Here is a 15,931-nt window from a genome sequence, read left to right as displayed (position 1 = left end):
GAAAATGTTCATGTCTGTGTTACATGTGGCTCTATGTAGGTGCTGCCTGTTGATCAATATGCAAAGTTTGAAAACTACACATTTGTGCAGCCGCCATCAAAAATCCAGATGTGCAGTGGATGATTTACGACCTTTGAGTGTGTATGTTTGTGTGAAAGAGGAGTGTGTGTGTGTGTGTGTGTGTGTGAGTGCGTGCGTGCGTGCGTGCGTGCGTGCGTGCGTGCGTGCGTGTTGGCGTACCCATCGTCGCAGTGCATCATGAACTCTCAGCAGGGAGGTGACGGCCCGGTCAGCCTCCCTCAGTGGGAATTGCCTGTGCAGCTTTGCCTGGAGGGAAGTAATGGAGCTGCTGTGGCGCCCCTCTTAACTGAGCATTGTGGTGGCCACTTTGACAGCACTCATCACTCAGAAAAGCCCCTGTCCCTGTCAGCTGGCCCTCCTTCATCAGCTCTTTCACCGCCATCGTGGCAGTGACAGCGGGCCATCGCTATAAAAAGCACTTTGACACGTGCAACAAGCTGTTTGGTTGTGCCGTCACATCAAGCGCAAATGTGCGGATGCCTAAATGAAGCCTCTTTTTTCCTGCTGGCTCTTGACTGCGCTGGAGGCCAGAGGCTGTTCTCCTCGCTTTACCAGTGTTTTTTTACAGCCCTCTCAGCGCTGTTTTTGGAGATCAGATTTGTGAAATGTCACTTCATACAAATCATGCGTGAGTCAGGAATATCTGCCTCTGTATTGTCTGACGCCTGTTTCTGCTACGAGCCGGGATTTCTCCAGAATTCGCCTTTTGAGTTTGGCCCTGGAAGCTCTGTGCGGTTGTGTTTGTGGGTTAAAAGGTAAAGATGGAGGAAACGGAGCTTTCCGGTGGACGGTGTCGTTCATACAGCACAGAGGCTAACGTTTGGTACATGTAAAGGATTTTAAGTGCGACCTTAAATACCAAAATCTAACTCACTGATGTTTTCTGACATTTTCAGAAGCAGCTGTCACCACAGTTGGTGTGTACAAGCAATGTGGAAGTCATGTGGAAGCAAATTTGATTAAATTTACCAGCAAGTTCTGCTGGTGATACAGAAAACATCGAATCAGTGGGGTTGGAGATTTTCAGGCTTCAGCAAGATCACAACTTTTCAGCGTACAGCGGACAAATTGGCACCTGTGAAAGCATGCCTGCTGTTGAAAAGCGTTAAACTGTGCGATTTGTTTTTACAGTTGACTTTTAATCAATGTCCTGCACAGCAAATGTCCCCCCTTTGGATGTCCATGTCACTCCAAAGCCTCAGTCCATTGTTTCAACAAAGCGATCGATGCATCAGCTTCAAAACATGGCTTCAAGCGATGCTCTGGTAACAGCCAGAGAGCTCCCCCAGCACATAAATCATTACACACAGTGGGAGCCACATATTTTCTACAATAAACGACAAAGCTGTGAACATTTTAACAATTCCTCAACGCTTGTCATCCCTCATTCCCCGGGAAACGGTGACATCGCCTGATTCATCTCTTGTTTTTAACAACAGAATCCTCTCTGGGTCTTAACCTGATGTTTTTCAGTATTTCCACATCTCATGAATTCGACATATTTGCACAGTGCTGTACTCTAATGATGCTCTCTCAGGTACCTGTGTGGAGGTACAGAGCAGAAAGGCACATTCAAAGAAGGTTTACTCCACACCTTCGAATAAGAAACCTGGGTACAAATAATCATTGCATTCATTAATTCCTTTCCCTGCTAGGAAATTATGTAATTAATGATTCTTTGCAGTAAATTGGATAATTATTGCCTTCAATGAAGTAGCCCCTTGAAAGTGAATTAAACCTATCATCTTTTCTCTGAGAGTCACAGAAATTAGGTTGCACAGCATGACTGCAATATGACTCTGCTGTCGGAAAAATGACTCCACTTTATTTTACTCCCGTAGAGTTCACAGCACTGTTGCATCTTACTGGGCTGTACCCCACAGCTATCCAGATGGCTCATGCATTTGCAGTGCAAAATGGTGTTACAAGCAACTCCTCCACAAAGTGCCTGATACGGTCCTACTGTTACCCTGAACACAGAAACAAACACAGGCAGTGTTACAGTAAAGGAAGTATTAATGTTGGGAAGGAGCTGATGGCCAGACAAAAATCTCAAAAACCTTTTTCTGAATACCTCAGTTTGCCTTTCTCATGCCACACTAAACATATCTACATGCTGAACACTGTCACTAAAATACACAACAGAAAGAAAAATGAGCATGCTCATTGCATCAGCGTCCTGCGTCAGAGTGACATGTTATCACAGGAGCACAGGACACTACAGTGGCTAAATGAAGATATTTTAAAGGCTCTGCTGTAACCTCGCCATTATTTTCTGCTCTTGGAGACAAACCAAGTGTGGTTCCAGGCCTCTGAACCACTGCCCACAGTTTCTCAGTGATTCAGCTGCTCTGTCCGCATTGACTGCTGTTCCCCCAGTCGAGGAAACAATTGCAAATCAGAGCTTTGTAGGTTAAGAATAGAGACATGTTTGTCCTGTGCCAGAGGCAGAATCAATTTCCTTAAACAAAACAAAAAGACGAGCGTGGATAAGATCAACTCGGCTGTACGCTTCTGTGAGTAGACTTGCAAAAATATCACGTCTTTATTTGGTATTTCTGTGATCAACACGGCAAACGTTGACTGCTCCTAGCAGCTGAAAGTGATGTACGCAGCACAAACAATACACAACCAAGTGCAAACAGCACATCAGGCAAAGATGAACCGGAGGTGAGGCTACAGTACGATGGGATCCTCTGGGGAGCATGAATATGCTTTAGAAAGATCAGGTGGTCGACAGCAGATCCATCCTCTGTGGATCATGATTGTTTAGCGAGTGAAAGGTCGCTCTTCAAGCACTGGTCTGACTCAACACCAGGACCTCTTTAATTTGGTGACGCTCTGGCAGGTTTTGCACTCTGATGGCATCCATAGTGACTCTACACATTTAACTTTACCATCAATCATTTACCACCACAGCAACAAACTGAGCAGCAAGCTAACGTCTTCATCAGAGTGTGTTGGTGTTCGCTCTGTGTTGTTGAGGTCAGTTTGCTCTAAAGCAGCATTGATTCACTGCTGTTTAAGAGACTCAGTTCTGCTCGAGCCACAGACAAACTTCCAAACTGGTGGATTTTAATGCTTTGTAAGCCAACAAACTGTTGACGATAATGTTGGCACAGATCCTGGTTTCTGTCTGGTGGTTAAGCAAGCTATCCTGTAAGTCATCAGTTTTCAGAGCCTGGAGCGTGGAAGATTTCGGGTGCATTAAAGGGCAATTAAATAGCTTTGTCCCACTCTGCATTTACTACATAATTTCCTCTGCTGCCATAAAACTGACATTAAAAGAAAGATCATGTGGTAATTTTAAAACTCTGGCCTGCTGTAAACTAACGTCACTTTTTTGTGAACTTGCATCCCTGCTGCAGTAACACAGTCATGGAATATTTTGCAATTCCATTTTAAAGAAATTAAAGGGAAAATGACCTTCTGTACAGTGTGCATGGACAAACGACGTACATTACATCACAGAGGACTTGTTGTATGAAAAGTTAGCCATCATGGAATCTGGCCTGGTGAGCATTATTCTGGGTTCAAACTCGCCAAAATCAGTCTGATAATAGCGCAAACTGACAAACTCAAGGCGTCAGGAACAAAATGGGTGTGGGGTGAGACAGTGGATTGTTTTGTGTAGTATCATGGTGGATGTCAACCACCGTCAAGACGTCCCGACAGACTTTTCTGAACACTAGACAGCAGCATCATGGACATGGAAGCCACTCTTTGTTAGCATTCTTGTGCTCGGAAGTGTGTCAACGGCATCTCCTTCCAGTTGACATTGCCCGTGTCATGAAAAATGGCCAGCCATGACTGTTAGGGAATCAACTTGTAGTCTGCCATGTCTCTTGTCTGACCATCAGTCTTGGACTGACCGACTGGCCGACAAACGAGAAGTAAAACTGTGCTAAAAAATCAGTCTTCTGAATCATCCCACGTCTCAAAGCTCATCCACTACATTTAAGCCAATTCTGTTTGGACGTTCTTACGAGGAGGTAAAACGTGGAGGAGGTGGTAATTAGAGCGGCTATAAGTACAATTACAAATCCATAAAACTATGGATTCTTTTGTTTTCACTGCTCTTCTAAATATCACAGCGTGAATGAAGCACAAACTGGGTGTTGTTTGGTACTAACAGCACAAAGCTTCAGAACCTTTTGAAGCCCACACACGTCTTTTTTTATGCCTTTTTTCATCCTGACAACATTTCATCAATCCAGGAAGTCCCTTTGCAACTTGGCATTTTGAAAGGACAAAGAATGAGATCATGCCATTAATTGTTTCAGTTCAATACTCAGCACAGCATCGCTTCAGTTGGATGCGGCGGCCTCTGAGTTTAAAGAAAAGCTGGTTAATTACAAGCAGGGGTGAAGTGGGGTCTCATTTTAAGCCTTTGAGGTAAACAATGCCGACCGGGAGAAGGTTGCTGAGGAGACAGTTAATCCAAACCAACAGTAACACATAACTCTCAACGAGAAATGAATTAAAAACACGGGAGTCTCTTAAAATGAGACCCCTCACCCTCTTCCTTGTGTACAGTATTGTCAAAGGTCAGCAGGGGGTTAATCAAGCTGCATGAGCAACAGGTTACAGTGCTGCTGATGCACATAGAAGAGAGGAGTTTGGTATAATAATCGATGTGAAATAGGATTTTTGCAAAAAGGGCCTCATGCAGCCACGCTCGCACTTTCATTTTTATTTAACCATTATTTAACCACTTTGTTAATCAAGCCTTTGCTCAAATAGACAGAAAAACGTTGATGAAACACCAAACTCACAGCTCCATTCACCAGTTTCCTACATGTCCATTCCTTGTGTTTACAGTACTTCGACACTGACTATCATGTCTGTTATTACATGTCAGTGCCAAGAACGCCGTGAGATTTCCCGTTAACGATGAAAGCAGGCAGGTTTGTGTTTCCTCTCCCCAGCGAGTCTGAACTTCTTTTCCAGATACTGATTGTCTTCCCTCTCTGTTCTCCTTATCTGTCTTCACAGCTACATTGGGGACCTTGGACTTCAGTCTGCTGTATGACCAGGAGAACAATGCACTGCACTGCACAATTAACAAAGCCAAGGTGAGCCTCCGTGATGACGGTGACACTGATGTCAGTGTGCAGCCTCTGAATGGCTGCTTGGATGTTAATTTACAGGAATTTCAAAGAGGGAAAAAAAAGAGTCAACTTGCAGTTCAAGTTGACTCTTTGAGCTGTCTCACTCTCTGCTTTTATCGAAGTCAGCATCAGGCCTTTGATTTTAATTGGATATACTAACATGAGGCGAGCAAACAGCAGCATATTCGAAGCAGTTAGATGGAGCTGAACTCTGAACTGTGGCCTGTTGATAGACAGCAGTCACCACCTCGTAACAAAGCAATAAAAGGCAGATCAATACAGACCAATTGACAGGTTTTCAATATGTTTTCAAAGCCAATAATATAACTGTCAAAGATGAGTATTTCTGTTGCAGCCTACTCTCGTATCAGCCTACACGTACTGGCAAAAGGCTGCGGAAAAGCGACTTAACACGTCCCACAGATCTCTGTGATTTACAGCTATTTTCATCTCAGACGGCATTAATTATTTCTAAAGCATATTGCTAACAAATGTGCATCCAACCAGTTGTGTTTCTTAGCTTAAAGCAGCGTTAGCAGCCCGAGAACCAGATATTTTTTACTGGGATTGATGGAGACCAAAACAGAGCTGAAAGACAGTGAACGATGGCCGAAAACGTCAAACAGAGGGAGTCCTTCCTTATGTTTCCAGGGTCCTATGTTCCCCACATTCATGTATATGGTACTATGGGAACAAGACAAAGGGTGCTGTGTTCACAGTTCTGCATCAGGACCCCTGGGCGTCACTTCCTGAGGCACTTGGTACCTGTTCAGCTCTGTTTACTGCTCTACACATTGAAAAATGAAGTCAAAAGTTGATGAAATGCTTCTTTTCAGGTGTTCAGGATGAGTTCACTTGCTGTGCCAGTACAGTTTGTGCTGTGAAAAGTCAATACAATCCAAAATGTAATGTTCAGTTTCTATTCGAGAGCTATTTTTTATTTCCTGATTTATGTTTGACAGAGCAACAAAGAGCTGAAATCGCTTGTATATCAAGGAGCTCTAGATTAACAGCCGGATCAATGCTGTTTGCAGACTTCCTACGGACAACCAAAGCAGCATTTATCGATTCTAAAAATAATATATAAATCAACCAAATATCCAGCATACTGGAGGGGGAGTGCAATAGCTGAACCGTGTCTGATTTTTAATATAGATTTGATCCAATGTACAAGAAATACGAGTGCAGAGGTGTCTTCCTCTGTGATTCCTCAGTTTGCTGTGATGAAGTGCTGCCTCTGACGGCCCCGGCTGTCGTCAGCAGCCATAACTCTTCCTATCTGTCTGCCTGAATGGCTGCTGTGAGGGAAAGTGGGCATCAGAGGAGTCAGCGTTGGCAGGAGAGTTGGACAGCAGAGTGGGCACCGGGCCATCTTGATTTATGCTGGTTATTTCCTATACTGCTCTGCTCCTGGACTTCAGCTGCTGCCTATCTGACCAGAGAAAATGCCTCTCCTCTCTCTCAAACACTGTATATTCCCATTTCCATTGATTTTTTTTGTTGTTGTTGCTGTTGCTTTTGCCGCCAAAGCTGCAGAAGCTTTCATAGTAACTGTGACTGAGCCTACTGGGTGTAATTAACCGTTTCTCTGATTAGATCTGGAGGAAGTGGAGAAGGTTAACCAAATTTTAGCGACTGATATTGGTGCCTGCTGAGCCGGTTAGAAGGAAGGTGTGCAGCGGAGCAGTGATGGCTCGCATGTACACTGCTTACATTATCATAATATTGGCATTTAGGCAGAAAAATAAATAGCATGCATTGGAGAAACTGAAGTTAAGCAAAGAAAAGAGGTTAAAGGAGGCGCACTGGTCTGATTATTCTGAAAAGGAAAAGAGCTGGATTGAATTTGCATAAAAAGGCTTTCTGAAAGGATAAAGTGTCCATGTTGGGAGTGCAGGGGGCGTATCTGTACACACAACTCCACCTGCACACTGACCCTCTCAAAGTGGAAAAACCAAAGCCTAAAATCCAGCATGGGCTGAGTGATACACGAGAGCTCATGAAGAGAGCGAAGCTCAGCAAGTCTGAAGGAAAAAAGTGCAGTTTCTTGTCAAACTGCTTCAGTTTTTATCAGAGAGCAGTCGCAGCTGAAAGAGTGAATCATATTTGTGACACAGCTGTCATAAACTCAGGACCGTTTTCATCCATTTACTCATTAACTCCAGCCAGCGAGGAATATCTAATTTTCTCTTTTGTTCCTAAATGTCAAAATATCAACATTTTCATGTAGATACTGAGGGTCATCCTTCTCCGTCTGATTCCTCTCCAGTTCGGCTGCCGTGTGATGAAGGATCGCTTCATTCTGCAGATCAATTTTAAGACCATTGTTTGAAAATGACAACTTGCTTTCTTGATGTAATGCTCTTTGTGTTTTTGAATGAGTGTAATTTAAAGGGACTGTCTTGATGACTTCAGTTGGATGGTCCTGATGTCCCTCTCCATCTCTTTCTGTAATGATAGCACGTCTTAGATTGTCCTCCACTGTTGCTATAGATGAAAATTTGGGGATCTGAATTAGCTAAAAATAGGGCTTTGTGGGGACATTTAAAACCCCACATTAAAATTCATTTGCTGGACAGTTATTGCGTGAGACTGACCATAGCTCTGCAGCTCAATCCGGCCTCTCCACATCTCATACGTCTCAGCGTGTCCCTTCACTGCGCCTTCATTCACCCAGCCAGCACAAAACAGACACAATGCTACCTGCGTTATTGGCCTCTAATTAAGCTGCCAATCACACCTCTGCTTTTTCACTTTTTCTCCTTTTTCCTTCGGCTCTATTGTTACAAAGAAAATGATATATTATTTATGAGTCGCTTTGTGTGTTTTTCCTTTCCCGCTGCTTCGATTGCAGAACGATCGAGTAATTCAGTGTACTACTCTTATCCTCATTACTGCACACAAAAATAACTAAAGCTCAATAGCACACCGTCGTTTTCCCGACTGCATGTTCCTGTTTGCACTAATTCAGTCTTTGAGGTTTGTGCTCGTACAATCAGCAGTGTATTAATAGAGTTGTGAGCCATTTGGAAAACGTACACACATGAAGGATGAAGTCTGTGGATTTCCCACAAACTGCACTTGATAATCTTCTTTGGAATTGATTTGTAAGTAGAAATGAGGAGCTCTGAATCACACAATAAGAAGAACAAATAAGCTGTATCTTGTTAACATTTGATTACATCCTTAACCTTCACGTGGCAACAGTTTGAGAGGCAGAACTATCTGATAATTAACTTTTAGTTTAACGCTATTGTTCTCCGTCCTGTAGGGCTGTGTTATGAGATGAATGGGGATATTTATGACTATTATATATTTACGTCTGCTGGCTTTGTACAACCAAGCAAATCACTGCTGGAGGGGAAAATGTTCATTTGAACCAAAGCCATTACAGAGCTGTTTCAGTGAAGCTCTGAGTGTGGGCACAAGCAATGATGACCAACATGGCATCTGTCAATCAAATATAAACTTATGAAGAGATGCAGCCAGTTAATGGATATTTACTCATTATATGAAGTGATTCAATTTAAGTGCGTCGTAATGAAACCAGAGGGAAGTGTTGAACAGGCAAGAAAAGCTGCATGTTTAATCTCACGCAGTTTGTATTTTGAGGCGTTTGTTGGAGGAGGGTTTGTAAATCCATACAGATGATCTCTGCGTCTGATTTATCCCTGCAGACTGTCTGAGAGTATTGTGCCTGTTATTCATCATCTTTGCAAAAGCTCGATGAGTCTGCTGGCTTCAGTTTCCAGATACTTTTCTCTTCTTCGTTTTCCACTAAGCTGACACCAAAAAAAGTACCATCCACAATGCAAAAAATGGAAAAAGAGTGAGGCGGCTTTAAGTATTTACTGAATTTTGAATTGTGTACAATACTTGCTCCTGAAAAAGTAATCAGACTACCGTAACACCCGTCGTCAGCACTGTTTAACAGTAATTAGAAAAGGAAATTTAGCTGTTTATTAAGCTCTTTTCATTCAGACACAGCGAAGCTCTCGTTACATCATCAGGCCAGCTGCATCCTAACATGTCAGGGTCAAACGCTGACAAACACTTTTGTCAAGTGAGCCTGAACTCCCAGTTTCTCCTCACAGTCCGTCTGTAGCTCCACCATCTTCACAGGCTGCTCGCTGCGCTAAGCGAATCAGGCCACACCCATTGTAATGGCTCACATGATGGAAATAAGTCAATTTAGCCTCTTGAAATGGACTTTAATTGATTTAAAGGAGAATACATGCATGTGGACAGTCGGACGGAAATAGCTCAGAGCTAACAGCACTTCCTCTTTGTGCTCAGCAGCTCTGGAGAAGTCAGGATGTGTCGGATCATCATAACTCAAACAGGGTTTGAGATAAGTCTCACTTTCACATGGGAAAGTAAGAGTTTAGTGAATTGTACAGATTGTCCCCCTGACCTCAGATATCAAGAGATTTTCCTGGTGAAACTAGTAAAATATCCAGAGCAGAGCACACATATTGTGGTGTTTGTAGTCCAAATGTCCTCCTTTTGACAGTAGTGCTTCATTATAATGAATAAGCCAATAAAGATCAAGGTGCAGATCCTCTCCAGGCTCTGTTTGCCACAGGAGAGCCGATGTTATTGATCAGGATATTTATACATGAGCAGAGCTAAGCTGGAGCACCAGTATGTCACAGCAGCATCCAGTTCTTCCATATGTTCCAACCAGTTCAGCCACGAATGAGTCTTTTCTTCTTTGTCATCAGTCCAGGTGGTTTAGTTTGACATCAGCATCGTTCAGCTGAGGCTGAAGGTTTTCCCTGCTCTGAAATTGGGCCATAATATATTAATAACGCAGTGAAGTCCTCCAGTGACTGCGTGTTCAGACGACTGCATAAAAAGTCCATGAAAAGACACGACTGGAAGTGGAAGTGAACTCAGCACAACCAAAAATGCGGCAGCACGAGCAGAAAATGTTTCAACTTGAGCAAAAAATGAGTATCACGAATCTGCTTCATGAATGTTCAGAGACGGCGGAAAAGAGGGAGACACTGGAGGGAAATAACAGAAGGAACTGAAGGCGAAAAAACAAGCAATAAATTATCAGCAAGCAATAACCTTCCTGTCAAAACATGACATAAAGTTCTGTTACTCTGACCCTGAAGAGAGAGTACATGAAAGTAAGAATAATTTGAGTATTTTCTGTTTCATACTTACTGTGCCAAACAAAACCAAGCTGTGTGCATTTCTGACCCTGCACATACAGCAGTTTACCTCTACAAAAGGATTTATGTGTGAAAATCAACGTTAGTCTCTTCAGACGACAGAGGAAGGCTGAATTCATCACTGCAAGTTATTTCATTGACACCACCAGAAGCTAAAACGCATCTTGGTACAGAGTCCACACAGGCTCTTTGAAAATAAAAGCACGAGTGGTGTTTGTTTGAAGCTAATGGTCCGTTAATGCTGAAGGACAGCTTTTCCTGCTGCAGCACAAACAGCCAGCTGGTGCAGAGAGAGAATAACGTGCATTTCTATTTTGTACCATTTCACAAAGGAGCATCCAGCCACTTTCTTCAGCTCCCGTCGCTGCATAAAGAACTCTTGGCTCCCCCGTGCAACAGCATTACAGCGCAGCTAAAAATCAGACAAAATGACATCGTCTCTGTCGCTGTACTTTGGTTTTACTGCGGGCGTCCTTATAGCTTGTTATGCCTCACCACATCACCACACAACCATAAAATTATCCAGAGAGTGAGTCACAGCGGGAGGCCTGTCTGTATGGAAAGATGCAGCCTCGCTCTTCTGCTTTTGTTCCAGTTACTCAGCTTCACAAGAGCTGAACGATTACAGGCCAAAACAATCTTACACCTCTCCCTGAAAAACAACTGCCAAATGTTGTAGCTCGCTCACTCTGCATTTCAACAATCCCCTCCAGCTCCACTGAAAATCAGAAGCCACCTATTAACGGCTGATAAGTGCCCCGTGTCAGCCTTCGATCTCCTGCACCTCGGACGCGGCCGCCTGGAAGGCGTTCAGTGCTTCGTTGCATCCACATCACAGCTTCTAAGTGGCTTCACTCACACCTGACGCTTCCAGTTTGTTATCTTGTGTGGGAACAGCTGATCTGAGGTCTGTTTTACATGATTTCATTGTTCAGTTTTGCCCCTGTAACAGCAGGACTGAAGGGTGGCGACAAAGGTAGCATAACTGAATTTGCACTTGTAAGGAAGTGTAACAGGGGTGTTTAGGACCCAAATGCAGTACCACGAGTACACAGGATAGCTTTTACCAACTTTAATCTCAGACTTGGCAGATCTGTTATCTGTTGCAAAGCAGCGAGTGAGCAGAGGAAACTCACTCACTTCACTCCTTCTGAGTGGATTCAGAGTCCCTTGAAATGTTTGAAGTGAAGCGACCCCAAATGAGCACAGGCAGACAAAGACACGGGAGGTGCAGAGGACCGATGTGTTTACCGGGGAACAGGAGAACAGACGGCAGGTTCGGCAACGAGAGGTCAGTCCAATCAGGAATGCATGGAAACAAGGAACAATGTGGCGCTGAGTGAGTGTGGGAGAGCAGCTTAAATACTGGGCTGATTGGGAATGAGGAACAGGTGAGCAGGCAGGTGGGCGTGGCTGGCAGGGGGAGTTAGAGTGAGAATGAAGGCAGTGAGACAGGAATCACATACTGATATACTTTGGTTTCCTATTCTACAGTTAATATTACTAATTATTCATACAACAGTCCAGTGAGCGGGGGCCATGGCCCCTGCTGGCCACCCCTGGGTGCAGCCATTGGATGGCAGTATCTGTTGGCTTGTCTCTTCACCTGTCAGCAGTTTATGTGAACATCTGCTGGTCAGACTGCTGAATGAAGCTGTAACGCTCCAAAGCCCATCACAGTCGGTCCTTACAGCAGGGCCGTCTTCAGGGCCAGAGGGTGAGCGTGGCCTGAGTGAGTTCCAGAGGAAGTTCATGGCTTCTTGGAAATGTTACTGTGGCCAAAATGGGCCATTTGCTTCCTTCACAGTTGGCTTCAGCTCAGCGTTGCTGTCCAAGTTCTTCCAAACTTTGCAGTCGGTTTACTTTGCACAGCACAACATAATCTCTGCACTGGGTTACTGCAAATCCGAGTTTAGGTTAGAAAGAGTTTGACGGGCACGGGAGGGTCTAAAGAAAGGAAACTGTATTTTGTGGAACTGCAGTACTAAATCCCTGAAGTATTCCTTTATTTTAGCAGTCATATAGTGACTCTTACAGGATGTAATTAAGTATGCATCTAACTTTAGAGCTTTGTAAAACAGCTGTTTGTGTCTGTGGAAACCCAGTCTCCCATTAGAAATAATGAGCTAAATTATTTCACCGGATGTGTTTTGGAAATGTAATTGCAGCCTTGATTATGTTCACTGTGTTCACACGTTTTTCCGGTCCGTGAAGTGTTACTTTCTTGTCCTGCACAGAAGTCATATGTGGGTGGTTGGAGTAAATAATGGCTGTACAAAGCGCAGAGTTTAGCATCAGAGACCAGAGAGGACGGCGTCCTGCTTTCTGCACGGGGTCAGACAACTGAAGCGCTTCTGTCAGGGGGGTTTGGGTCAGGTTGGTCGTTATCCTACCAAAATAACCACAGACCATCACCGTGATGATTCACGAAACAAAACACACAAATGTGAACCCCATGGCTTTTTGTACCAGGCTGTAAATGTTGCCATTTTTACGTGGGGGTCTATTGGGATTGATTTGCTTTTGGAACCAGCGGCTGTGTGACTGACGCTGCAACACGTTTCTGTTTTTGCTGTTTTAGATTAGCGGCATACAAACAGTCTGTCAGGCTTATCTGGATATCCGCGCAGGAACGACAGTGACACAAAGTCATTTTCCAAAATAAATTTGTTTGTAGTTGACAGAGGTGATGAAAGTGTAAACTGTGATGTTCTGTCGGAGTATTCCTGTTTTTCACTCGCTGCTCTGGAGCTTTACGAGGCTTCGAGTTGACTTCCTGTCCTGAATACGTCGCTCTTTTGCTTCCTGTCTTTAAGTGCAGTCACACCTTGTCCTGTCCCTCCCCGTCCTCCCACGCTTATTAAAGCAAATAGCAGCATGGAGACGGTTTAACTGAGGCAGCACCACCCTTCACAGAAAAGCACGTTTCCTGCCTTTATCATGAATCAGACGCTGTCTCACTATTCAATCGCAGATCCAAGACCTGTTTATTCTGCGCCGCCTACACTGCAACCTACCTTAACACTCCACTGCAGTCTTTCATTCTCTTTCTTCTTCTGCAGACTGCCCTTTCATTGGCCTGTGAGCCCACGCACTCGTGTGTGGGAGCACACACACACACACACACACACACACACACACACACACACACACACACACACACACACACACACACACACACTCCGCTTGTTTCTTGGAGATGTTTTTGCTCTTTCATATTCATTATCGTCGTTCGTATCTGTTTTCACGTCGCTTGTTTTACATAAAACGTCTTCGTAAAACGACTCGTCTTCTTCTGTGATCCCTGCATGTCAGCAGCACCTGAGAAATCTGATGAATGCTTCGTTTTTGCTGTTCAACCTGTCACGTTTCAGTTCTAAATATCGATCGAACGTCTTTTCAGAAAGGCTGGAGTGAGTAGCTGCTCTGTCACGGCCACAGCAAAAATCAATTGTGATTCATATCTTAACAGTTAATGCTGGGACTGAGGCTTTTTCTGACAGCCTTTTGTTGAGTTTATTGTTGCATTTGTGCGTCATCAGCTTAAAGGTTAGCAGTGCAGTTCAACACAAAAGTCTGTTAAGCAGAAAGCCGCAGTCAGATGAACCACTGTTAACATTTTCTGTGTTGAAACTTCTTCATTTGTCTGCCTTCATGTGGGAATTGTGATCCTGAAGTCTGGCCTGAAATCCAATCAACAATTCAAAGATGTTTCTGTAACTCGCAGAGTTTGCTTGTCGTCTCAAACTGCAATTCAGTTAAAGCCAAATGCAAGTACATGAACTAAGAAGTGTGTGCTGGAAGTGACTGTTCAAACAGACATTCAGCAAAGCTTTAATCAGCTCTTCCACAGGATCTCTGTAAACGTCTCAGGAAGCATACAGATGGCTTCTGTTTATTTCCCTTTAAGTCTCCATCAGTTGTTCTTTTCCTGTTTATTTGCATGTTAATTCACGTTGCTTTCCACGTGCTCAGTGTGATTTTTCTTTTTCTCCTCCACTTTACTCTCTTGCATGCTCTCACCGTCTGTGTCGCCGCTTTATGTTTGCTGGAAAAAAAACAGCTTCCTGTTCCCAGATACAAGAAGGTAAGCCGCTGAGATAAGCCCAAACCCCTACCAGCCCCCACCAATCAATCCTTAGTCTTCAGCCACCGTCCAGACCCTGCGAGCCCTGATCGAAACCACCATCAACCCCGTAACCTCCCCTCAGCTCCGACCCTTCACTAGAATGTGGTTCCTTTACTTGGCATTAGTACAGAGTGATGTTTCATATGAATTCATGTTTAATTCTTTGTGTTTCCGCACTGATTAAAAGCAAACGCTCTGATAACAGACAAGAGCTTGGAAAGCACTGTGGTGACTGACGACAGAGGGCCGAGAGGTCGGCCAGTGTGCAGATTAATTAGAGGCGAGCTCCATCCTCAGATACGAGTCGTTCAGGTCGTCGCTTGTGATTAGCTGTTTTCTGTTTCATGCCTCTGGTGAGCCTGCTTTCCCTTTTCCTCCCAGTGTCGCCTCGAGTTGTTGAAGCAAATTGTTGCTTTGCACTAATTTTTTATTTTTGAGCACGCCGTGCATCCACACTGGAAATAACAAAATGAACTAAGTGTGGTGTTGACGGACATCGTGACCCCCTGCAGTGTTACACAGCGGGCACCGCTGGGCTGCCTTCAACTGGGAAAAATGTGAAAGTGTGAAAAGTGGGTATGTGGTTCTGGCACCAGCCCACAAATTAAGTAATAATCCTTTGACAAACACTCTGCTGTTTGCAAAGCTTTGCCAGGTTAATTGATATCTGCCGGCACAAACCTTGTATCAGAGCAAAATGATTAAGTGCAGGCACCTTTCTATCTTCATCCTGTGTTGTTTTGTTATTATGCAACAAATCAATATACTGAACCTTATTATTGTTATTATTATTATTATTATTATTATTATTATTATTATTATTGCACAGCCACTGACAATTTAAAAATGTTATATTTTACTTTTAAAGATCTTTCTGGAGATTTCTCGCCACCAACTGCAGCTGGTTTTGAATTGTTTCCAGATGTGTGAAGTGTTCTTGTGTCTGATGTGTTGGCCCTGCTGCACTGTGGCGACTGTCAGCAAACACACTTAAAATTCAAGTGCATTTAAGTCTTTGATTGTATTTTTTCCAATATGACCACGCGACATGCTCTAAACTCTGTTAAAATTAGGATGTGGAGTGGAAGACAGCGGGACGCAGATAGCGATAAGGACGCCGTCGTGTTCACCTCCATCGGCAGAGTAAATGTTGAAAGCTAATGCAGATGGCGGCTCTGTGAACCGGACGGGTCTGATTCAGATGAACTGACACTAAAATGCTGCTCTCTTCAGTTGTTCTGTGTTTTCCGTTGCGGCTGCTCACCTTTAACCTTAACGTTAACACACATGCAGAGCCGGTAGCTGCTGCCTCAGCTTCTCTCCCCGTCTCTGCCAATCAGTGACACGTTATCAATAACGTAACCGCTGCTGAAACTAATGTGTCCCAGCGTGACCCGCGACACAACCTCCACCTCCAGCCCCCTCCT

General features: G+C 44.0%; 1 protein-coding gene across 2 annotated transcripts in view; it reads left to right on the top strand.

The window, feature by feature from the left end:
* Window positions 1-15,931, top strand: part of doc2b (double C2-like domains, beta) — a 111,442-nt gene that overhangs the window by 48,192 nt on the left and 47,319 nt on the right. The window contains exons 2-3 of one of the 2 annotated variants that reach the window (XM_070982732.1): window positions 5,077-5,156; window positions 14,439-14,462. In XM_070982732.1, the coding sequence (XP_070838833.1) occupies window positions 5,077-5,156; window positions 14,439-14,462 (104 nt within the window). The remainder of the gene's footprint in view (window positions 1-5,076; window positions 5,157-14,438; window positions 14,463-15,931) is intronic. The other variant, XM_070982733.1, reaches the window with a different exon arrangement.

Source organism: Chaetodon trifascialis, chromosome 16 (assembly GCF_039877785.1).
Source record: "Chaetodon trifascialis isolate fChaTrf1 chromosome 16, fChaTrf1.hap1, whole genome shotgun sequence".
NCBI lineage: Eukaryota > Metazoa > Chordata > Actinopteri > Chaetodontiformes > Chaetodontidae > Chaetodon > Chaetodon trifascialis.
Note: the sequence above shows the minus strand (reverse complement) of the source record. Positions and strands in the feature narration are given on the sequence as shown.